The sequence below is a fragment of the Ctenopharyngodon idella genome, chromosome 16 (assembly GCF_019924925.1).
Source record: "Ctenopharyngodon idella isolate HZGC_01 chromosome 16, HZGC01, whole genome shotgun sequence".
Lineage (NCBI taxonomy): Eukaryota > Metazoa > Chordata > Actinopteri > Cypriniformes > Xenocyprididae > Ctenopharyngodon > Ctenopharyngodon idella.
Window position 1 is genome coordinate 8,359,112 of NC_067235.1, and position 25,743 is coordinate 8,384,854.

Below are 25,743 nucleotides of genomic sequence, written 5' to 3' on the forward strand. Positions count from 1 at the left end.
TTTTTTTTAGGTAACCAAGATGTTGGAGGCAATGTGGTTCTCTTGATGCTAATCATTACCACATATTTTGGGATTGTCCTAATATCAAAAGGTTTTGCAAAGATATCCACACTGTTTTAGAAAAGGTTCTATGCACTTCAATTGATTTTAGCTTTGAGGTACTATATTTAGGCATTAGGGGTGTAACGGTACACCAAACTGACGGTTCGGTACGTACCTCAGTTTTAAAGTCATGGTTCGATACGGGTGTGGGACAGCAGGGGGGAGAAAACTATTTTTTTCCCTTTTTTTATTAACAGTGGTTTACTGAACAGACTGTCTCTGTGTCTTTAAAGGATTAGTTCATTTCAGAATGAAAATTCTTAAGATTTACTCACTCTGATGATTTACTCACCCACAAGTCATCCAACATGTTCATGTCTTTCTTTCTTCAGTCGAAAAGAAATTAAGGTTTTAGAAGAAAATATTTCAGGATTTTTCTCCATATAGCGTACTTGTACTAGCTCTGCAAAACGCGTCCACGACTTCAAGCATTATGTCGTTTACATTTAGTTAAACATACATTAAATTATCAGGTTATAAGAATGTATGTTTTATGAACATCCTTTATGGCTGTGGGTTCTCTTCCCCTCCTCTGTATATAGTTTTGTTTTTTCTCAGTTTTTTTTTTATTTATTATTATTTTTTTTTTTAATTATTATAATTTTTTATTCTAAAGATAAATTGAAGAGATACATTGACCTGTTTTCTTATGTGAGGATTCTGTCACTGGAGAAGTCTTTTACCCTTGTTTCTGTTAGATGATTTTTATTTAGAGTGATATTTATTTACTTTGCTTTCTATTGCTTTACTGGAAAGCTTTGAACAGACTCATCCACAGTGATGGTTGGCTTTTCAACACCATTTTCCACATAAAACTTTAACTGGCAATTTGTCACTAACTATATAAAACTAAGAGAAATAAACATGCTTTCAAGGTTTCATGTATAAACTTTAATAGTCCCTCGTATTTGACAAAAGTCTGAGTTTATGCTGTATCTAGGATTATTAACTGTTGTATTGATGAAAACGAAGGTGGGTTAAATTTCATTGATAATGAAATGACTTTAAAGATTAAAAAAGACTAAATAATTCCAGACCAACTAAATGATCCCAGTTTTCATATTAAGAAAAAAAAAAAAAAGAAATAGAAAGGTGGAAAAAGAATGAGTGGTTAAATGAAAGGGTGTGTACCTCTTGTATAGTCTATTACAGCCTCCAGTGCTGCAATCCTCACATCCACAAAGTGGCCATACTGAGCGTAGGTCTTGAACAGGCTGGGATCACTGGGGATGTGGCCGTTCTTTTGTAGCATGCGAATGGCCCGCAAGCAACTACAGTACAGAATTATGACAATAAAAAAATATATATATACACAGATGTATGATGTGGACTCAACCTAATATCTAAAGGATTCTGGTTAAATGCTTTAGTTTAAAGAAGTGCCTACAAATAATTTTATGGTTGATTTTATCACCGAACCAAAAGATACCGAGCCTAAAGGCATAGGAATACATTCACAACCTGATTGGTCGGATTTTATGAAGTATTGCCTATTTTGAGACGGAACTTACCGAACATCCAAAACAATGCTGTGTGCTGAGGTAAATGCACTCGTATGTGTGTAGCCTGCATACGATGGTATTTTGGTCAGCTGGGAACTCGTGAAGAGCTTATAAAATGTGTAAAGGAGTCAAAACAGCGGCGGGAATCCATCCATCACACACACAAACGATCTGCTGTGTGGAGAAGCGTCTGATGCCTGTGATGGGCAAACTCGCGGCTATGACGAGGAAAAAAAACGATATATGTGAGGATTCTTTCCTTTTTAGGGTCTCATCTTCCTGTTTTTGGTTAGTTTACATGTCTTTGGTCCGTGTTGCGTTCATATATAATTTGAACCGCACCAGCGTTCGTTTGGAAGCGGATTGAGACCCATCTTTTCAGCGGTCTCGGTCCGCTTATTTGGTGTGCACCAGGGTTCGGATGGCAGCGTTCACACATGCTCAAATGAACCGCACTAACAGAGCAATCGCACCAGGGTTCATTTTAATCGAACCAAACATGCCAAGTGTGAACGCACCCTTAAAAAGGGTAGTCTGGGGTACGGTTTAAGTCAACTCCGATACGGTTCGCTTCTGATATGAACGCAAATGTACCAAATTGCAGAAGTGAACCACTATTAATGCCGTATTATCTGATAAAAATGTGTGTTTGTGTGTGTGTTTCACTCACTTTCCCGACAAGCCTATCTCATGTCTGCTCGCCTTCAGCGTTCTACATTCCCGGCACATAGACACAAGCATCATTATGAACAAAACCAACAGTTCAAAAACAAAAATATAAAAGTGGGGAGAGCAACGTTATGCATTTTGCCACTTTCTCCTGCGCCATCATTACTAAGCAACGGAGTAAACAGCTGTTGGTTTGATGACGCAAACGAACCGCGGGTTGGACCCAAATAATATAATATGAACACAGTTCAGTGGGGAGCAATCGAACCAAGTGTGAAAGCACCCTCACTGTTACTTGCAAAAAACGACCTCAGATACATCCACTCCATAACTTGTGAAAATCTATGGTTACAGATCCACTTAGTAGCCAAAGGATTTGCATTTTAGTACATTTTGTTTTATTTTGTTGATAACTCTCACTGTGCTTTTTGCTTGTTGCATTTCTAAGGCTGCAGCCTCTTAAAGGGTTAGTTCACCCAAAAATGAAAATTCTGTCATTAATTACTCACCCTCATGTCGTTCCACACCCATAAGACCTCCGTTCATCTTCAGAACACAAATTAAGATATTTTGATGAAATTCGAGAGTTTTTTTTTTTTTATCCTCTATTGAAAGCGAAATTACCACTTTCAAGGTCCAGAAAAGTATATACTTTTACTGGGCCGGCGTTCGGACGTAAACACTGAAGCTCTGCAACGTAAATAGCGTAGCAGAATGACAGGGGAGAGACAAATTTGTTGAATAAAGTTGTTATTTTTGCGCACAAAAAGTATTCTCGTCGCTTCATAACATTAAGATTGAACCACTGCAGTCACATTGACTACTTTAATAATGTTTTTACTACTTTTCTGGACCTTGAATGTGGTAATTTTGTTGCTTTCAATAGAGGAAATACCTCTCTGATTTTATCAAAAATATCTTAATTTGTGTTCTGAAGATGAACGAAGGTCTTATGGGTATGGAACGACATGAGGGTGAGTAATGAATGACAGAAATTTCATTTTTGGGTGAACTAACCCTTTAATTGTTTCAGACCCGGAATTGTCAAAGTTAACTTTTGCAGTACACTAGAAGAGGACACAGTAAGCTAGGCTGAAATATGCATTTCTACTCAAAAGGTGTCCACATACAGCTGAGTTGATAATACAATAAAAATCTAAAATTAAAAAAAATAAATAAATGAATGTGTACGTGTCAGTGAAAAGTGTATTCTTTGCATGTGCATGGTTATGTTTGCAAATTTTATTTTTTATTTTTATTTGTGTGTGTGTGTGTGTGTGTGTGTGTGTGTGTGTGTGTGTGTGTGAGAGAGAGTGTGTGAGAGAGAGAGAGAGAGAGAGAGAGAGAGAGAGAGAGAGAGAGGGAGAGGGAGGTGATTTGATTGAGTGTGATTCATTAATATTTGTGAGTGGATGTGTGTGCGCGTGTATGAGTGAAAAGTGTATTGTTTGTTTGCAAGTTTGAGGTTTTGTTTGTTTTGTATGCATGGTTGGGTTTGCAGGTCTGTATGATTTTTTTTCTCTTTGTGTGTATGTGTATACAATATATTTATGTGCATCCCCATAAACTATCCATAGGCTTTTCACTCAAAGTCTAACACTGAAGACCAATTATTACACACTGTACACATGCATATACTAAGTGATATTGCAAAAAAAGCTGACATTTTCTTATAAACAGTGAATAACCATTTACAATGCATTGCACTTGCAAAAAATAAAATGTGATAATTTTCTCTGTTACCTCCTTTGTTCTTCAATGACAGACAGCATTGCTTGCTGTCACTTTAAGATCTGCCGCACATGACGCGGATCTTACGCGCATCCCACTTTCTCACAACTATTTACTTTCGTTTAAGACTTTAACTAATTCAAGGCTGCTCTAATGAGGATACTCGACAAAACGGACATTTTTGGCATTATTGGGTATGTTATTGTTCGTTGAAGCTTTCTGTGCGTTGTGTGTGACATTCACAGACAGCGCGTTCTCTTTTTCTCATTTGGCGAGCTTAAACGGTTTAAAAGCATTTGCATGAATAAGAGCGTGATCATATATTGTAATGCTAGCCAAAGGATGACAGAAAAAACAGATGCTGCGCTTGCGTTAAATATTTTTGATGCATTAAACTGGAAAACGTTGACAGCACTGATTTTAACCCAATTTTCTGTTTAATGAACACAAAACCAATTCAAAGTCAACTCTTAACATGTCCAAAACATTTTTTATTTTTTTTGCTTATTTATTCTTGGCGTAGTGCCTTCCATGTTCAGTCACGACTGTCCATGCTCTGTCCATGAGAGAGCTCACGATAGCTCTCTCTGCTTGCCTGCTGCGTCACGTGGTTAGGTTGCGGTGCGTTCAAAAACAGATATTTATTTATTAAATAAAAGACAAGTTATTTCGAGTCATTTAACTCAAGTCCAAGTCAAGTCTCAAGTCATGTCAAGACATGTCAAGTCAAAGTCAAGTCAAGTCTTTTATTAATATTTGTCAAGCAAGTCTCAAGTCCTAAAATGTGCGACTTAAGTCTGACTCGAGTCCCCCACCTCTGGTGTCTTCCTACAATGGTTGTTTAAGAAATGAAAAGCTACACACACCCCATCAATTAGGGTTAGAAGAACTGTTGCCAAACATATAACATGCTAAAACATAATAATCACTGCAATAATGATCCAATCATAGACTCTTAAGCATTTGCCTTTTTAAATTCAAACAGTGACTTTTTGCTGGGCAGTGTGTAAGAAAACCTGTGCCCCCAATTGATTGATAATAAATATAACAGTAAAGGCCTGTTCACACCAAGAACAATAACTATAAAGATAACTATAACGATAACTATATTTGCGTCCACACTAACGAAAGATAACGGCCTGTTTATTCTAAACTCAAGTGCTGCGGTTTCAAAGTGTGTACAACACGTTTTTGCTGTTCTTGTTGAATTTACACAATTTTAACCAGCAGATGTCCTCAGCATGGTATGTTTCGAGTAAATAGCTGATGAAGTCAATATAGTGGAATGAAAAAACAACAACGCCTAGTCTTTTTCACTTCAACTTCAAAGGAAGCAAGACAATGTTGTCGAAATTAGCGCTGGACACCTGAGGTAATTTTATGTTATACGGTTTGCTAGCCTGGCATAATGATCTCATCGTTAATACTTCTCACCATTTATTCCAAGGGTATGACCAATTGTTTTCCATATATCCATTTTCTTTAAAGTGTCCTAGAAAAGGGGATTTAACTTGTCAAACAGTGGTGGCTTTTTCTGGAGCTCGACAATTAACTTCTCCACAATGTCATCTGCCATTTTAAATGCGTGGGCCCTTAAATTAGAATGGATTCTGATTGGCTGTCAGTGTTTTATCGTTCAACAGATGAAAAAAATCGTTCTAAAAGTGATCCCAACAATATAATTTCTCTATATCGTTATAGCTGTGGTGTGGACAGTGCTATTCTTTTATATTTAGAGCGATTTTTAGAACTATATCTTTATCATTATCTTTATAGATATCGTTCTTGGTGTGAACAGGCCTTAACTATGGTATAAACTAAAACCAATAAAGTGTGAAAACACATTAAACGTTTTCTTGCATTACAGGAGACCCATCCAAATTTCCACAAAACACAAACATGTAAAGGGAACACGCACCTGACTGTTATGGTGTTACGGTAGCTTGGCAGCAGTTTTTCCATGTTAAGGAAGCGTGTGATTTCCTCCAAGATCAGGCGAACATCTGCATTCAAGTTGTCCACTGTGCGCACCTCATTATTAATGCTGATGGCAGGAGTCAGTGAATTTGTCAGGGCATCAATCAGCTCGGCACGATAATAATTATCAGAAAACTGCAGTGGGAAAAACACAATTACAACTGTTCTGTGATGCTTCCGCTGACAATTAATTTGTGCATAATAATTACAGCAATACATAGAAAAACCATGCGCTTTCGGCATTAGATCAATTGCAACACTTGCATGTACCCTTACATCTTTCACTAAAATGCTCACATACTTTTACATACTGCTTTTCTTTGCTCTCTTACCTTGTTCTTCCGGTTGTCATTGTATTTGATGAGGTCCAGTATAAAGTTCAGGACCTCTTTGGGACAAAGATTCTGAACATCTCTTAGCAGAGCCATGGCCACAGGTATAGTCTACCAGAAAAGAATAGTCAAGTCATTCTAGCAATATACAGTATACAGCTGAGGGAAATATTGTTTCACCAGCACTGCGGCGCAATACACACAACAATAAAGAGTAAACCATACAACTGCAAAAAAGATGTAACAATGACAAAACTAAGTACCAAATGGCAAGAGACAATAGGATAAGGGGTCACCATACATATACTGTAGTGTACACACAGTTGTGGTTGTATACATGAGTAAAGTTGAAATGAAAAAAGGTGACTGATGCCACAGCACAGATGTGACGCAGCTAGGGCTGCCCCCTAGCTGTCACATCCGTCAAGGCTTAGTCGACCAAAATTTTTATTATTCGGTCAGTCGCAGAAAAAAAAATTTGTGACGAAGTCACACAGTCCGTGATGGACAGATCCTTAAAGGGTTAGTTCACCCAAAAATGAAACTTCTGTCATTAATTACTCACCCTCATGTCGTTCCAAACCCGCAAGACATTCGTTCATCTTCAGAACACAAATTAAGATATTTTTGATGAAATCCGAGAGGTTTTTTAACTCCCATAGAAAGTAACGAAATTACTACATTCAAGTACAGAGTAGTAGTAAAGACATTTTTAAAATAGTCAACGTGACTACAGTGGTTCACACAAAGGTCTTGCAGGTTTGGAACGACATGAGGGTGAGAAATTAATGACAGAAATTTCATTTTTGGGTGAACTAACCCTTTAACGGCGGGTCCTTGTGGTAATTACAGTATGTCAGGCAGGAAATCCAAACGTTCGCCTATCATCCATCGACCTCAAATATGGCTTATCATTTGAAACATGTTAAGTAGTAGCAACTTTACATGGCCGCTCAATCTAACATTAACCTAGATAAATGTGCCCTATTATTAGACGCATAATCAAGTGTTTGTGCAGAGTATGGAAGCTGAAGTATTAGCGTGCTTACTACAAGACATAGAGGTGCCAGCGTGATCACTTACATTTTTTCTAATAACAGCAGAAACATCTTAAAATACTAAATTTTTTAGTCAGACAGATCATTTGAAACTGTAAAGGATTTACTTTTGTGTAAACTCACAATAACAAGAAAACATTGTGACTTTGTAAAATAAAGAAAACAAACAGGATGCGCTTTCTGCTGTCTCTGTCTCCCTGAACTGGAGCGCGTCACAAAAATGAAACGAAATTCATCATATAATTGCCTCACAGACATGAGAAATATATCTATAGAAAACTTAAAGTGTCTACTTTTAAACAAACCAATTCAAATCGAAAAGAAATGCTCTCTGCTTATGTAATCCATATAAAAAGTGCATTTCTCTCTATAGGCACGTTCACTATATTGTGAGATAGGAAGGCAGCATCGTCAACATCTTTGCAGCTGACACTGACTCAGAAAACACTAGTTTATTAATAAATAATTAAAATGTCTTCTTGCTGTTTTTTCCCCCGTCACATTCATAATCCTTACTTTTGCCGGTGCTTTATACGTGCGCCTTGAGTGCGGAATAGGCTATATTATGCCTTTATATATTAAACGCTTATTATAGTTCTGTATTCTCCTCAATATATTTTTAAGTAATTAAATTAATATAAATGTGCAATTAGTCGACTAATCACTTAAATGAACGACTAATAGTCAACTAGAAAAATCTTTAAATTGAAGAACAGGTTGAGAAAAACTAATGAATATGTAACAGTCCATATTAGGGTTGTCACAGTTCCTCGATTAACTTCGAGTACCCAATTTAAAAAAATCCTTGTCGGCGCATATGGCGCAGGTCGAGGTCCTTTGCCAATCCCAACCCCTTCTCTCCGTCCAGTGCTTTCCTGTCTGCTCTCTACTGTCCTCTCCGAATAAAGGCACAAAAAGCCCATAAATATAACTTAAAAAAAAAAAAAAAAAAAATCCTCAATTGCAATTTACCCATGTTAAGTAACTGCAAAATACCAGAAATTCCATGGACTAGAATCCATCAACTTCATTATTCTTAGATTTAACCTGTTTCTATGGCTGCATAATGTATTAAAACATTTAAAAACAATACTATAGCATAGTGCTATTGTAAATTTACAAAGGATGTGATTCAATTAAACAAATATACGCCCTTCTGTGGGTTTAATATATATGCGCTTTATTTACATGCATGTAGGTTACGTGCGTCTCAGAGTGTCTTCATTCACAGTAAATGGTGCTCCACATGAACTGTTATCATTTACGTGGAGCGCATCTCAAACTCCATTTCTGCATATGCTGTGAGTTTGGATTGATATAACGTTCATCTGGGAATGCTATGTGGGAATTCTATTTTATCAGATTTGTAAAGTAAATCTTTTATAAACCTACACCAACACAGGAGATTAGATCAATGTTTCAAAATATGCAAACTGTTCATCACAATTTCAAAATACAAGTTTAAACCCTCACTCTGAGTTTGCATGTTTTGATGTCCACATGTTCTTGTTCAAGAAATTACAGTGGCAGTAGCATTTCTATTGTAAAGAAATGGCCAAATATTAAAGATTACGTAAACAATTTAATTAAATGTTATTTGGCCAATATTAAAGGATTTGATATGCTGTAAAGTATAACTACACCAGGCCACTGGCGTCCTCTGCAGGCATTTGTTATGATACATAATGTACATAAGTTGATTATTGTTTATAGTACATCACATTGTGTTTTAACAGTGTTGTTCTATAAAACCATATGATTACTTGCTTTTGATACTTTATTTAAACCAAATATTATTGCCTCATTGTTATTATATATGTATTTTAAGTCATTTTAAAAGGCTTACGTCTTTGCTTGCTTCAAAAAATAATCATCAAAATAATCAACCCATTACTTGATCACCAATCATCAGTTTCAGACCTAGTGAATATATTTCGCAAAATGCTCCTCTCTATATTTCATTTTTCTAGCTATTATTACCTAACTACTGAGGTAAATGTTACATGACATTGTTTGCAAGCTGTTTTATTGATGTCTTTCCGTGGTTGACTGCACTGATTGCGCGATTACATTCTTCTGAGATTCAAGTTCATGTAAAATCGAGAAATCAATATTTTCAACCCAGCTCAAGTAAATGATATAGCAGGGAATGAGTTTTAAATAATTATCTAGCACAAAATAAGTAAACACTAATTGCTAAGTAAGAAAAACATTTGTTTATAAGGCACTGAAGTATCACCCTCTAGCATCTTTCCTGTGGAAGACCTTCCTCATCATCAGTGATATTTCATCCCTGACATGTTCGCAAGGACCAACCGTTGTCCATGATACTTTTGGTTAAGGATAAGAATCGGGCGTTACCTTTTGCAGGAAGTAGCTCTGAAAATTAATGAAGTTGTTGGTCTTGACGATATTTGGGCAGCTTTTGCAGCAGAACATGCGTGTAAAGAGAGACTTCATGGCTGGGGGGCCAGTCCAGGTGCTCATCATGGAATTAGCAATCTAACAAAGGTCAACATAGTTACTTTCAAACAGAAGTCATTTCAAACATTATGAGTACTGTTTGAAATCTATCATTTCAAACAGCATGGGAACTCGACTACACAACAATAAAACAATATTGTGCTCAATAAGGGATGTTAACTGATTAACTGACCTTAACAATAATGTAACTGGTTAATTGCCACATTTATGTTTCGAAGTTTAAAAAAGGCTATTCCATTTACTGTCACATTATAGTTATAAACAAGTTATAAACAAACTTGTAGCACTTGCAAAAACTTTCTATGAAGCCTGTATTTATAATGTATTATAATACATGCATAATGCCTTAGAAATAACTTTATAATTTGTTGCATCATCTTATAAACAATCACAACAGGTATAATACATTATAACACTTACCTATTTGTGGTTATAACTTTTAAGAGTACAATGCATTATAACACCAGATGAAGCCTGCATTTACAATGCATCATAAGGGTATTCAAAATGCATTATAATACAGGCGTAATGCCTTATAAAACAAAGTCTTTAAGTCTAATCATCAACATTTAAAAGATTTATAATGTGGTCGTAATATTTATAAGTGGTCTTTGTCTGATACTGTGCAGATCTTAAAGAAACAATTTATTCCTGTGTCAGCAAAGCTCAATTTTCAGCAGCCATTAACATGTCACATGATCCTTCTGAAATCATTCTTAAATGCTCATTTGGTGCAAAAGAAACATTGTTTATCATCATCACAGCTGTAAGTGGTTGTGTTGCTTAATACTTGTTTTACCTTAGCCAGACAGAAGCAGGCCTGCATGCGGACTTTATAAAAGCACTGGTCTTGTTCTAGGATATCCGTAAGAGCACGTCGTGATGCAGGAGTGGGAAATTTTTCCAACGCTGAAATAGCCTCCTCCTGGGCCACTACATCCCTCTCGAACTTCAGTTGGTACTGCCACATGAAATCGGCCTGTTCAAACTCTACCTTCCGAAGGATGGACATGTCTGGATCAATTCGGATCCACAGCAGAGGAGAGTCAGCGCTGTGATGTCAAAACAAAAGAAAATGGTTTGTTGCAGTTACTATGCTGAAATTAATCAAGCTCTCTTTGAATTGGGCTAAAAAGAATCTCAATGACCTTCTTCCTATAGCCTGGAAACAACATGGATTCTAAACTCTCATTTGAAAAATGGAGGCTAGAACGAAAGAAGGATAAAGAGGTAGAAGAACCAGTTTAACCAGTGCCTGAGCGCACAGTGCTGTGTACAGTGGTTATAACCTTCTCTCCACATCCTTACCCTGTGCTAGGGCTTAACGATTTTGGAAAATAATCTAATTGCGATTATTTTTACCAATATTGCGATTGCGATTTAATATGCGATTATTTTTTAAGCTCTTTGTCTTCTGTGTTATTCAACAAAGACAAGCAATAAATCATCTCACCTCACGATTCGATTCGAGTTGCAGTCCGATTTCAAAATGATTCTTGATCTTTTTTCTTATTGATTAGCCTATTAATAAAACTTTTTTATTATTTAATTACATAATATTATGTAATTATAAGTACATTTTAAAATAATTACACATTAAAAAATTTAAATAAAACAACTGCATGTTAATAATTTTAAATAAATATAAGACAGGGCTTAGATTAAGCCAGGATTAGGCCTTAGTTTAATTAGGACATCTAGTAGCTTTTATAAACATTACTGCTGTGCATCTTGAGACAAAACAATGGCAATCATATATTTTAAGACATGTCAGTACAAGTTGCGTTAAGTTAAAACAGCTCAAACATTTATTTTAGTCTGGGACTAGCTTAAGCCTTGTCTGTAAAACCGGGGGGAAAGCTAGTAAATAATAAAGAGGGGAAAAAAGAAAAGGTGGAGAAAAAAAAAAACATATTACAAGTAGGCCTAATAAACAAATAGTGCTTTCAGTATTTAAGAGTATCTGAACATTTTCCTTTCAAGAGCTGTGATTTTTTTTCTCTTTCTCAGCTTTACTGTTGTTGATTATTATGATGACGTCATAGAGAGCAGGAGATCTAATAAGCTGCATTCACACTAATGCACAGATCTCTTTTGAAATATAAGATGTGGTTTGTCCTGTCTGTTTGATCCCTTAAGACATAACTGACTGTGTTTACATTAATTTCGCGTCATAAAAGCATTTTGAGATGCTCCCATATTTGGGACCACTAAACGGAATCGCGCACAGACGCACGCGCGAGCACTCTTCACAAAGCACGCGTCAGCATTTGAAATTGACGTAACGACATAACTGATGCAGCGTTCGTAGAATATTTGAAAGGAAAATACCGGCGGATGAGACGACACACTGCAAGCGTAAGCAAAGCACGCATTTCTCACAGTGCACATTCGTTTCAACCTTTCCAAACTTTATTAAAGATTATTTTGTGGATGGTTTGAGTGGTGTGTGTGTGTGTGTGTGTGTGTGTGAGAGAGAGAGCAACTGGAAGCAAGCAGAATAAGTTTCTAAAGCACACGCAGCGCCATCGCGCATCCATGGTTCAAAACTAAGCTCAGAATCGTTAGAGAATCTTTTCTGCCATCTCTATTGTATAGTAAGAACAACACAATATTAGATAGATTAAACATAAACTGCTTTTCTGTAGGCCAAGCATATGAGTAGCATGCCAAGTTGATGCTTCCTCTGCAGACTGCTTTACTCTCGCGTGTCACGTGACGTGTAATCGCAGCCTTTGCGGTTAAAAAAAAATAAAAAATTGCATTTTGTCAAATCGCGATACTATCGCAAATGCGATTAATCGTTCAGCCCTACCCTGTGCTGTTGAGATGGCTGATCTGAGAGATAACACACTAGTCATTACAAATCTCTCACACACATCTCCATATTATTTGGCACAGACAATCAATGTGTCAGATGGATGAATTACTAAATCACAATTTTTTGTGCTTTGAAGCAAGAATATTGTCCTCCAGCAATATTTTCAAAATGATGTGAATTTCACCAGTCATGTTTCACCCACAACAACATATTAAGAGTACAGTCATAAGAATTACGTGAAAGGGTCAAAGATAATCAGCCATGGGAGTTTGTATTTACCATCACAGTCTGAATGTCTGAAATGTAAGGGTTTAAAGGGGCAAAAATCTACATGTAACATGCATGTAAACACATTATATAGAAAGAAGTCAAAGTGCTGTTATTGCTGAATACACAAAAAAAGGGTGTACAAATGGTCAGAAAAATCTGAAACAAAAATGAGTGAGAAAGAAAAATAAAAGGAAAGGTAACAAATGAACCAATGAGAAATATTCTCTTTGTCTCTTGTTTGTGTAAGAACAAATTTTGTGTGTGCATGTTGAACAGGAATACTCTGCTAAGACATTTAGTATTTAGACAAATTTGTCCAAAGGCATTAATCTAACTAAAATGTACTTGCAGTTCCTAAGTGTTGACCACTTAAAAGTTGGAACATTCATTGATCTGCATGGGATGGGGGCATTAGGCATAAAAACAGCTTACTCCATGGCTGACAAGTCCATGTCAACTTCTTCTCCATTCATCAGAGGGATTTTCTTCTTCTTGTTCCTGGCAGAGAGAGAATGTAAGAGGATATATTAAAAAAAATTAAGACAATGACCTAAATCTTTCCAAGTGCTCGACAGGAATTTTAAATGCAACACTAATAACCTGCTATTATATATAAGCATATACTATGATTAGATTTAGGCATGATCTTTGTTCTGGAAGCAAGTCCTACCTTCTGCTTTTGGAGTGGCAGGGAATGTCATGTTTTAGACTGTTCTCCTCTATCTGCAATGTGTGGTTAAATGACCCATCCAATTCCTGTACTGTCACTTTAATAGGGCCCTGATGAATATCAAAAGCATTCACATGATTATTGTTGGACCACTTTGGAGACCATTTTTGTGCCTTCACTACCTGTATGAAACGTCCTTTTAACCATTTATATAATCTCTCACACAATTTTCTTTATGGTTTTCTCTCTGCCATCACTCACCACATATTTCTGTGTGCCAGACGAAGTGTAGTCCTGACGGATCTCTAGTTCCAAAACATTTCTTTTCCTGTTGAAGGCAAAACTTCCAAAAAATTTTACCACCCCACTCTGGTCTCTGAAGTTGATAAGTCAATTGTAATAACATATTAAAGAACTACAAAATGCTTGAGCTCAGCATTTTTTAACAGCAACTGTAACATTTGCATTTTCACAAAGATGAACATGTCAGGGAAGATCACCAGACATGCTGTTCGTGGGTGTGGAAAATTATATTTTATCTACTAAGATGTGAGCAGAGCATCACAACAAAAGCAAATAAAACTCTATGAGCCACAGCATCTGCAGGGTTTTTAAAATCAAATTTAAAGCTGCAGTCCGTAAGTTTTGCCTCTTTGTCGCCATCTGTTTGATTTGCGGAATTATCTTTACGTGGGTTGTGCATCGGCATGGCTCCTCAGCGCGGATGAATCTGTTTTGAGGAGAATGTGTGGCTGTCAGTCACCGCACCAGTGAATACTATACTTCAGAATTACAGACTGTAGTCTTGGAAGTATGACTACAATAAGAATTTTCACCTGAAAATGTCATCTGAACAAGTAAGTAGCAAATCTGCCACTTTTGTTGACCAGATGATTAAAACTAAGGATCGCTTAGCTCATATCACATCAAATGGCGCAAATTATTATTATTGTTATACTGTTTTCTCAAATTGTTAATGTTAACAACATCAGCATTGCGTGACTACGTGTATTTAATGTGTATTACCTGTAGATTTAAATTTCTGTACAGTCTAATCTCTAACAATAATTTGTCATACCATATAATCCGCCATCAAAATGATAAGTTTAATTATTCCAGATGCTGTGAGAAAAGGCTATAAATGATCTGCCACCAGCAGCATCCTCACATGCGACTTTGGAGATTTTGGATAATTTTTAACCAAAAACATATACGGACTGCAGCTTTAACACTTTTAATAAGACCTGCACAGATAAAATGAATGTCATATGAGCGGGGTAGGGCAATGTCTATGGTAACACCTAACCCTTAAAATGACTGAAAACTGTGATTTAAACAACTTTACGGTTCAAATACAGGTTTTTACAAAGAAATTTTTATAACATTTCAGCCATTAAACCATGTTTTTAAGGAAGTCAAAATTATAAATGGTTAAATTTATATACTGATGGTTATATATAATCTCATTATACATATACATACATACATACATATACATATATATATATATATATATATATATATATATATATATATACACACACACACACACACACACACATATATACACATATACACACACACACATATATACATATATATATATATATATATATAGCAGCGAAATTTCCATGAATTGAAAGCGTTTTTCCCCGCGGGCAGCATCGTTTCAACTATCAGCAGTGATTCAATCTGCGTCTGAGGAGATCGTAGACGGGTGTTATTTGCGCATGCACCAGCGGGTGGCTCGCGCGAGTCATCGCTGGCAACAGAACCAGGAAATACTGTATCAAGCAGCGTTTAATACGTGTTATTATGGCAAAATAATGATTTATTTAGTTTTAAATGAAACAATTGTAATCCTGATAGTATCCCCCCTTTTTTCAAAATGTAACTAATCTGATTACTACGTTTTTTGACGTAACTGTAACGAATTACAGTTACTGGATTTTTGTATCCTGATTACGTAACGCTGTTGCATGTATTCCGTTACTCCCCAACCCTGTATATATATACACACTTGCTTATTTTTGATTTACGGTTAATGCGTGTATGCTGCATAAAAATATGGGCTGATTTTTGCCGTTGTTCAAAACAGTAGAAACAGTGAATGAAAATGAAAATTCACACTCTACCAGTAGGTGGCACTTATGGATCAGCAGAAATGTATCAGTTTACGCTGTCAACCCCTGTAAACAAAACAGCTGCACTTATTACAACAACAAATTTCTCCGGAAGGTGACGAGTTTGCAGGTGATATACTATAACACTATAAGGTAAACAATGTCATAATTCATCAACAGTAGATAATTAGCAATCACCAATGGCTTGGCATAAATCTGCAATATTCACTGATTGTGAACTGCTCTGTGCAACAACACCATGTATTTACTGTGAAATGTGAAGCACTTACATTTATTTAAATCGCCTTTTAAAGTTTAATAATCACATTTAGCCATGTTGTAATTCCTGTTACTCCATCCCCAAATTTAAGACTTCTTGAAATAATAATTAAGAACTAAAATATTTCATACTTTTTATGGCCTTAAATTTGATAACTGAAGTTAAGACTTAAGACTTTTTTTACAGACCCACAGGGACCCTGATGAGCTACTCCTGACAACTGGACAAATGGAAAAGGAAAGAGTAACCTTTTAACATCTGTTTTGATGCATCCAGTTCAAACAGTGTATTTACATCTCTGACATTAACCAATCATATCAGTGGTCACTTACTGACAAGTCTTAAAGGAGACGTAGCATAGCTAATACAGTTTTGCAGTAATTATTCAACATATTTGATGGCAGAATGCAGCAACTGACCAATCAGAAACAAGTATTCCTAGGAGCCACGAAAAAAATCAAGAAATATAACTTCACTCCACATAAAGGCTGCGCATTTGAAGGATACACCCATTGCTTGATGAGGGGTCCGATGTCCTTCCCTGACACGTTGGAAATGGATTTGAGGAATCCAGAGGTGGATACCAGCATCTGGCTCCACATGTGAGACTGATATTTCTGAGATGAGGCTGTGCTGGCCAGACTCAAGAGCTTGTTAAACACCTGAAGAGAGATTTGAATGCCTTTGAATGCCCAGTTTATAATTAACCATAAGGACAATGAAAATTTAATATAGAGAACTAGCTGCAAATCAATTTGTGTGGGTGATCTAAGAATTTGAGAGGAACCTATTCAGGATGTAATCACCATGAAATATACCACTTCCTTTCTTAAATGAGGGGTGTTTCATTTCCTATACCTGCAACATGAATTCCATGCTAATTCGGTTTTCGATGAGCCTCATGACCAGGTGGGCTTTGCATTGGAACATCTTGTAATATTCCCAGGACAATGTGTGGGGGTGTCTGATGGAAAAGTGAAGGTGGGGAGTTGGACTGAAAGGAAAAAAATACATAATATCTTTCTCACTCTGTGTGAAACAACATCTTTTGTGCAAGTTTGAATGAGTGTGTATAATTTATAAACAGTGATAAAGGTGAGGTTATAACTTGTCTTTTTCTTTTCCTCCAGAAAAGGTGGGGTGCAGCAGGACGCCGCCCATTTTTAGCTCATAATCCACAATCTTGTCCAGTTCCTGTAGGTTAAGAGAGTAACAGACAAACAGTTCAGCATTTGAAAAATAGACATTTGGGCATATAAAAATATCCACTTGGCCGATTTGAAAAGCATTATCTCTCCTTTGTCGACCACTTTACTTTATACCTCCTTAATCCAGTGACGATACTCATTGACTCCAAATGTTTTCTTCAGGTAGAGGCCATAAATGTATCCTGAAATTCCCTTCAAAACCCACTCATCAGACCTGCGATTCAAAATAAACAACTTTCTTATTAAATTGCTATGAAATCATCTGACAGAACAATTTTAGTTTACACAGGAGTTGATCTGCCTGCATTGACACTATTCTTTTAAGAGCTGCTGTGCAGCCAAATAATGTACCAGTTATCAATGTAAAGCTGCTTTGACACAATCTACATTGTAAAAAGCGCTATATAAATAAAGGTGACTTGACTTGACAGGAGCCATATTTTGTTTTTAAAATCTGAGCTCACGATCTGGTCATGCAAAGACATGAGCAAGTGTGTTTGAATGGATTTCACTGGCAATGCTAGAGACTGCTCACTGTAAACCCACTGTCTTCAATTACAGGGTTAAACGGCATTAAGCAACATCATTAATTGTAGGCAGACGACTGTTCTCCATTTCAAAGCAACTTCAGTTTGTCCAGCTGGGACTCGTACAAGCTCAAAACATGAAATAAATAAATAAATTCTGCTATAGAAACCTTCACATCTGATTCAGATTTCAGACACTTACCACACAAGGGTTTATTGTAAGAAGTAATCAAAGCTTTGGACAAAGAACTACAGCATCTGACCAAATGGACCTCACACTCTCTCGGGCATGCGCACACACACACACACACACACACACACACACACACACACGAAGAGTACTTCAGTTAGAGAGCCAGCACGAGGGGAGAAATTGTCTTTATGATGCAGAACAGAAAAACAGACAGGGATCTACCAAGCTTGACAATAAAACAATGAAAGACAAACAAGTAGTCCAAAACTAGAGCAGTGAAAAGAAAAAAGTGAAATCAGGCTAAAAAAGACTCTGTGATGATCATACTACCTTCATCAGCAATTTCTCTATCAAAGACCTAACACATTTTTAAACAAGCACAGTCTAAAAATGTCTTCCTCAAGGACAAAGGTAATGTTCATAGATTATGTGGAGTTTGAAAATAAAGCCAGGGACCAAAATGAGCATTCAACAAGCACCAAATGTGAAATAAAACTGCTTTTGGCAAGAAGATTTGTTACCCCCCAGTGGTCCGGTGAGTAGTGGCTTTATATGGAATTAAAAGGACATTTGTGACCTTTGCATCTCGCTCAAAAAATAAAATTCTCTCATCATTTACTCACCCTCAAGTTGTTCCAAACCTCTATGAATTTCTTTCTTCTGCTGAACACAAGATATTTGGAAGAATGTCTGTAACCAAACAGCTGCTGGGACACTGTTGACTTCCATAGTATTTTTTTCCATACTATGGGTTCCATCAACTGTTTGGTTACCTATATTCTTTAAAATATCTTCTTTTGTGTTCAGCAGAAGAAAGTAATTCATACAGGTCTAGACACCTTCGGGCTGAGTAAATGAATGAATTTTGAACTATCCCTTTAAGCCACCAAAATGAAAATATATGAGAACAAAACCATAATGTGTGTGGTGCAGTTTTAAAGGTGTCCTTGATTATGATTTCACTTTTTTTTTTACTTCAGTTAGTGTGTAATGTTCCTGTTTCAGCATAAACAACATCTGCAAAGTTATGACGCTCAAAATTCAATGCAGAGAGAGAGACCATCCAGCTTAAGGATGTTAAGCAACCGAAGCACAAGCTGTTAAAGCTCCGCCCTCTTCTGGAAAGAGGGTTGGGAACAGCTGCTCATTTGCATTTAAAGGGACATAAAAATGGCATGTTTTTGCTCACACCCAAATAGGTGCAAACTTGACAAGCTATAATAAATGATCTGTGAGGTTTTTTGAGCTGAAACTTCACAGACACATTCTGGGGATCTTATTACATCTTACATAGTACATCTTGTGAAAAGGAGCATAATAGGTCCCCTTTAAAGGGAGACAGATATCTGGTTTATCTTGTTGATTTTGTGAGTGACAAAATGGCATGGTGGGTTCACTAAAACTATGCGAGGAAAAATCTAATAAAAATCAAATAATCCTATTGTCATTAGGATTAAAAAAAAATTACAAAGATATAAAATAATAAACCTGCACAATATCCTAGGCTTGGAATCGAATGTAAGAATCGAATGCTTACTGAAACAAAAACATTCCATCATGTAGCCAGGCGTTACTGGTTCAATAAATACTGGATTTCTTGCAAGGTTCTGCAACCATTCATGTTTAAAAAAGTATATATGAACAGTATCACATGAGTAGCTGTGCGATATGGCTGTTAATTAGCACGGCTGTGATTCGGCTATAGGCACGAGGCTGCAGGCAATCACAGTGTGCTGATATACAGCCATATCGCATGGCTACGAGTGAGATACTGTGTTCATACAACAGTTCAATGGCGCAAGTGTAAAAAAATAAGAACAACAATGGAGTGTCTTTACAAAACCCTCTTTTGTGAGAATCTACTTCCTTCCACCACATATTCAAATCTCAGGTTGACAGTTTAACAGTTGAGCCCAACCTCCGTTACTAATTCTAAAACGTCACTTCAGATGCCTAAAAGATTTGCATGCACAGGGTAAGATTTGTCAAAGTGCACATAAGATTGCAAGCGTAAATTAAATTCGCATGCTCAAGAGAAGTTTTGTAAAGGTGTAAATCGCCTTTCAAGTGTAAAGAAAAAAAGATTTGCAGCATTTTGTAAGTGTAATTAATGTATTGTGAAACTGCAGCTTCATGCTAACACAAAATAAATATGATCTGTATTCTTCTGACTTCCATTTTTTCACGCTTACACTTCTGGCACTTTTTTTTTTTTCTCCACCAAAATACAGCGAAAAAAAAAAAAGAATTGCAGGCCTGTGAACAGCGATTTGCAAGTGAAAACAACGGAGTCAGAAACTGCAAAAAAGACTGACCGCGTATAACCAACCTTTGTGTAAAAGAAAATAAACTGTAAATGTCTAAATGAACTGTTGTGTAAATACTGTCAAGTCAAACTGGGAAAGATATATAAATTAATTACAAATAGAATATAAACAAATAAATAAATAACGAAGAAAATATAAAAAAAAGTAAATAAATAACTATAGTAGTCTTAGCCAATCGGAGCGAGGGGCGGAAAAGAGGAAAACGGAAAAAAATCCAGGGCTGGCGAGCTCTGCTGAAACTCCTGAGCTGAATATGAAAAAGAAAGTGCACAGACATGCAACATCGTCAAATCCAGGAGTGGAAGCCGGTGAGCACTTTAATAATTCACTTTGCATCTGTAAATGAAGCAGAATGATGCTGGTATAGCGGCAGACGCCGATTCAGTTGATGACACAGCAACTCTGTCTGTGCTGTCGTGACCTACTTTAACTGTTCAATACGTGACTGTTTAAAGCTAAATGTAGTTCTTTGTTGTAAATTTTAATGGTATTAAGTTATGAGTGTATTGATTTGTATATCCATGTTTGTATTTTGACTTAATCACGGAAGAAATTGACGATGGGATGTTAATTATTTCTTCAGTCCACATGTGATTAAAACAGATTGCTAAAATAATGTGATAAATCTAATTTCACATGCACATATTGTAATTTTAAGTGTTTAGGTTAATTTTTTGGATTGTGTATGTCGCAGATTATACTCGTTAAGTTTATTAAGCTTGTTAATATCATTTGAGAGTGCTTCATGTTAAAAAATATACAAAGAACTCATAAAAACAGATGATAAAAACAGATGTTTAATAAGCTTTATTTACAATTCATTTACATTTTCTGTATTTTTGTTTCTGTTAAAGGTTTTTCACCTTTCTTCTGTTGGCTTATTTGATGCTTTTCAATAAAAAAGAAGAGTGGAATCCAGTTAAGGCCTCCGTTGATGATGTTACCCTCCCTTTCAAGCAGGGAAATTGTGCACACATAAAATAAGCTTGACAGTGAAAAACCGGGAAACCAGTAGCAGCTGGAAACCTGTAAAACTTAAAGAGACAAGAGACACTGTTTGAAGAATTATATATTCCTTCCCAACATTAACTGAAATCAAAATGGCCGAGCAAGCGACCGGGAAGTCACTCGAGCAGCTCAAAGCAGAAAGGACAGTGGAAAAAAAGAGCATTCACACGACTAATCAACACCATAACCAGAGCTTATCAAGAAATGACAGAAGAGGATCTTCAGGACAGTTTAAATAAACTCACAAAGCAAGCAGAGAAAGTAATGGAAGCAAATGATGATCTTGAAGTGGGCATCGTCGCAGAATTAGAGGCGGAGCTGGACACAGACAAGTCAGCTGTGTTAACAGAACAGCAAAAACCCGACCTTGAAAAGACTGCAAGCGAGTGTGAGTTAAAACTGAAAGAAATTAAAGGTCTTCTTCAAGAAAGTCTCTGGGCCAAGTATGGAGATCTTGAACTGTCCACAGCACTGCAGGTTGCTGGAGCTGAAAGTGAAAGAGTCGCAGCAGTAGTTCCAGATGGCAATCACGAAGCATGCGACTTCATGCTCAGTCACCTTCAAAATTTAGTAAAGACTGCAAAAGACCTGTACAGCCGGTGGCAGCGGTGCATCCCATCAGGTGATCAAAATAACTTCCACCAGGGCCTGAGGAGTCTCGAACTCAACGTTACCAGATTAGTTTCGAGAAAAGCTGATTTCATTCGTGCGAGACGAGAGGAGGAGGCAGAGAAGATAACACCTCCACAAACAATCTATAGCTACCCTGTGGCAACAATTAAGTTAAAGCCCACATCCCTCCCAAAGTTCACTGGTAACAAACGTGACTTTCACAGGTGGAAGAGAGACTGGGAAGCGCTTCAGAAGCAGGGTGAGCCTACAGGTTCCAAAAAGGTTAAAAAGATTCAGGTGCTTGACAGTCTCGAAGAGAGGATTGTAAGAGATCTTCGCCTCACCACTTACAATACAGCAGATGACATTTTCCGTGTCTTGGAAAACCGTTACGGAAACGTGACAGCTATTGCTATTGAAATAGTGGAGGAATTGCAAAAAAATCCCTGCTATCAGAAGTCACCAGCCACGGAAAATAGTCGAATTAATTCAAGCAGTAGAAAAGGCACTTGGAGATTTGACTGACCTTGGAAACACTGGCGCTATTAAAAATCCTTTAGTGACAAAGTCAATTGAAGGAAAACTACCTGAGTCTCTCAAGAAGGAGTGGCTTGTTCACATTTCTGATCAGCAAAGCTCCGTCACACCAGACAACCGGTTTGATAATCTGTTAGCATTCCTCAAAAAGCAAGAGTGCATTTAAGAGCAGCTCGAACAGCTAAGGGATGAGGTACCAAACAGAAGGGAGTCAAGAACCGAGCCAAGGTAGGCAAGAACAAAGTCCACAAAATCAAGCAGCGACCAATCAGGGTGTGTTGTCTGTGGTGACTTTAAACACAAAAGGAAGCTCTACTTCTGCAAACAGTTCCGGTCACTAAAGCTAGCGGACAAGAAGGCTGCAGTAAGAAAACTGGGAGCTTGTAATAGATGTCTCGAAGTCCACGAGGACCATTCATTCTGCAAACCCACCTATCTATGCAAAAACCAAGACTGTGAAGAAGAGAGCGTTTCTGAGCATCACTATTATTTATGCCCAAATGCTGAAAGAAAGGAAAGCAGTGCTATTCAGAAAAAGCGCAAGCTTCGTCCTGAAGGAGGCAAAGGCAGGAAGAACTACACAAAAGATCAATTAGACTTCCTCAGTAAACTTCCACCAGACTTAGCACAGCAATGCTGAAGTGTGTTCTCAAACACTGCAGCAAGAGCGTTCAATGTGACAAAAGATAAGCCAAGTTTACTAGCAGAAGGTGGGTTGCTGGAACTGCCAGTAATCATGATGCTTCTCAATGTGACAGCTAATGCTGGACAGAAAATTGGGACATTAATTGACTTAGCATCAGACACTAATTACATAACACACAGTGCTGCAAATCATCTGAACCTCAGAGGTGAAAGAATCACTGTTGTCATCCATGGAGTCGGAGGGATGAAAGTTCACGTAAAGACCAAGCAGTATCTACTAAAAGTATAAGTTTATCAGAGTAAAAACTCTCCAGGGCACTCTCAGGTCACATCAGTTGGCTTGCTATGGATTAGAAAGCATTGCCGAGATTCACAAAACAGTGCCACCTGAGCGATTGCAAAATTTCTTTACAGATGTTCCCCTCATCGAACTTGCGAGGCCTAAAGTAGTCTAAAAGTAGAACTGCTTATAAAGCCATCGAGAAGGCCAGTTAGCCCCACAGAGGGTCCGAGTGGTTGGAGACCTAGTTCTATGGGACGGTCCACTGGGAAAGACGGTTGGAGGAACTCACCCCAAGCTTTTCGAAGAGGTTGCTGTATCGGCTCACAGGTCCAAAACGCACTTCGCAAGGTCAATGAGAATGGCAGCTGTGAAGTATGAGGAAGTAACGGAGTACCATCCACCAAACAAGCCGTTAGCCAGATTTCATGAATCAAGCACACCAACCAGCACCCGAGATTTTCTGGAGTGGTGGAAGTGGGATTCCATCTGCGCAGCATGTGAGCCTAAATGTGGTGGGTGCCGCTGAGGAGAGGGAGCTCGAAATTGTAAGAGAAGGCCTCACTTACATCAGGGAAGACAACCACAGCAAAGAGCCACACTGGCACACAAAATATCCTTGGTTGGAGGACCCAGCTTCCTTGCCAGACAACAGGAGTGCAGTTGAGGCTACATTCTTGAGGATGGAGAAACAGCTAACCAAAGAACCTGAATGGAAGGCTGCCTGAAGTGCTCAAGTGCAGGACATGCTCGACAGAGGGGCTGCAGTAAAGTTATCCAAAGACACAATTGCTAATTGGAATGGGCCTATGTAGTATGTAAGCCATTTTATTGCTCCTAACCCTCACTCAGTCACACCAGTGAGGCTTGTCTGGAACAGCAGCCAAAGATTCAGAGGTGTCAGCATGAACGATTTGTTAGTGAAAGGCCCAGGCTTTCTTAATCAGATACGTGCTGTCCTGCTTAGGTTCAGGAGCAGAGTGTACGCGGCATTAGGAGACATCAAGAAGATGTACAATTCCGTTTGGTTAGAGGACCGTGAAATGCATCTACACAGATTCCTTTGGCGGAACTCTGAAAATGAGGAGCTGGAGGAATACGCGGTCACACGAGTCAACATTGGAGACAAGCCAGCAGGGTGCATCGCGCAGCTGGCAATGCGTGAAACTGCTAATTTGCCATCCTTTGCTCACCTTGAGGAAGAGCGCAGAGTGCTCCAATCGAGACAGCTATGTTGACGACATTCTCACGTCCCACAACGACTTTCACCAGCTGAAGTCCATCGTAGCAAATGTGGAGCTGATCTTGAAGGCAGGAGGATTTCTTCTTAAGCCATGGGTCTTCTCAGGTCAAAGTGGGAGGGGTGAGTCTGAAAGTGACCCCTCTGGAACCAAAGAAAAAAATCATAGTTCTACCAAACCAAATGCACGATGATGACGACAATAAAGCACTTGGCCTGGGCTATGATGTGAAAGATGACAAGTTCCGTGTGATGACATCAATCAATTTCTCAAAGAGAAAAAAGAAAATGAGGCTTGGTCAGAATCTCTCTCAAGAGCAAGTCAGAACCCAAACACCAAACCCACTGACACGAAGGGAGTTGTTGAGTCCGATATCAGGTGTGTATGATCCAGTAGGTCTAGTGACTCCCGCCAAGCAGAAGGGGGCAATTCTAGTCCGCAGAGCTTTCCAAGAGGCAAAGGATGGAAGGGTTCCAGTCAGTGAAAGTTGGGACACTGCCCTCTCGGATGGTCTTAGAGAAGATGCGGTTAAGCTCTTTGAGGAATACGTCCAGCTTGGCCAGATTAAATTCACTAGAGCTTTAACTCCTACAAATTCCAATGATGAACCCTGGGCGATAACCTTTTCAGATGGAAGCGAAAATGCTTATGGTGCAGTAATGTACCTCAGATGGAACTCTGATCAGGGCTCAATCACCAAGCTTGTGGAGTCTAAAGCCAAACTGACTCCATTAGACCACAAAGGAGACGCTGTTAAAGCAGAGATGTGCGGAGCAGTGTTTGCTTTACGGCTGCGGAAGTACTTTGAGCAGCATAGCCAAATTCGAGTTGGAAAGTGGTACCACTTGGTTGATAGCCAAACAGTCTTTGGCGCTATACAGCGAGAAAGCTATGGCTATAAGACATTCTTCGCTAACAGGATTGGAGAAATCCAAGGAATTACGAAGGTGCAAGAATGGTGGTGGATACCAGGTCCGCAGAACATTGCTGATGTGATCACTAGGGGGGCTAATCCTCAAAATCTTGATGAAAATTCAGAGTGGCAAAATGGGCCAAAGTTCCTGAGCTGACCAGCAGATGAATGGCCAATCAAGTCAGCAAAGGATCTAGCAGCTACTGCCCGAGAAAGCATCAGTAAGCTTCAAA

At 38.0% G+C, this 25,743-nt stretch overlaps 1 protein-coding gene across 5 annotated transcripts in view; it reads right to left on the reverse strand.

The window, feature by feature from the left end:
- Window positions 1-25,743, reverse strand: part of taf2 (TAF2 RNA polymerase II, TATA box binding protein (TBP)-associated factor) — a 72,689-nt gene that overhangs the window by 20,284 nt on the left and 26,662 nt on the right. For 4 of the 5 annotated variants that reach the window (XM_051865309.1, XM_051865307.1, XM_051865306.1 and 1 more), the window contains exons 9-20: window positions 17,342-17,441; window positions 17,128-17,213; window positions 16,878-17,013; window positions 16,527-16,681; window positions 13,878-13,992; window positions 13,617-13,726; window positions 13,379-13,444; window positions 10,655-10,907; window positions 9,733-9,873; window positions 6,314-6,424; window positions 5,923-6,116; window positions 1,234-1,373 (exon numbers count right to left, since the gene is read on the reverse strand). In XM_051865309.1, coding sequence (XP_051721269.1) covers window positions 1,234-1,373; window positions 5,923-6,116; window positions 6,314-6,424; window positions 9,733-9,873; window positions 10,655-10,907; window positions 13,379-13,444; window positions 13,617-13,726; window positions 13,878-13,992; window positions 16,527-16,681; window positions 16,878-17,013; window positions 17,128-17,213; window positions 17,342-17,441 — 1,607 coding nt within the window. The remainder of the gene's footprint in view (window positions 1-1,233; window positions 1,374-5,922; window positions 6,117-6,313; window positions 6,425-9,732; window positions 9,874-10,654; window positions 10,908-13,378; window positions 13,445-13,616; window positions 13,727-13,877; window positions 13,993-16,526; window positions 16,682-16,877; window positions 17,014-17,127; window positions 17,214-17,341; window positions 17,442-25,743) is intronic. The other variant, XM_051865308.1, reaches the window with a different exon arrangement.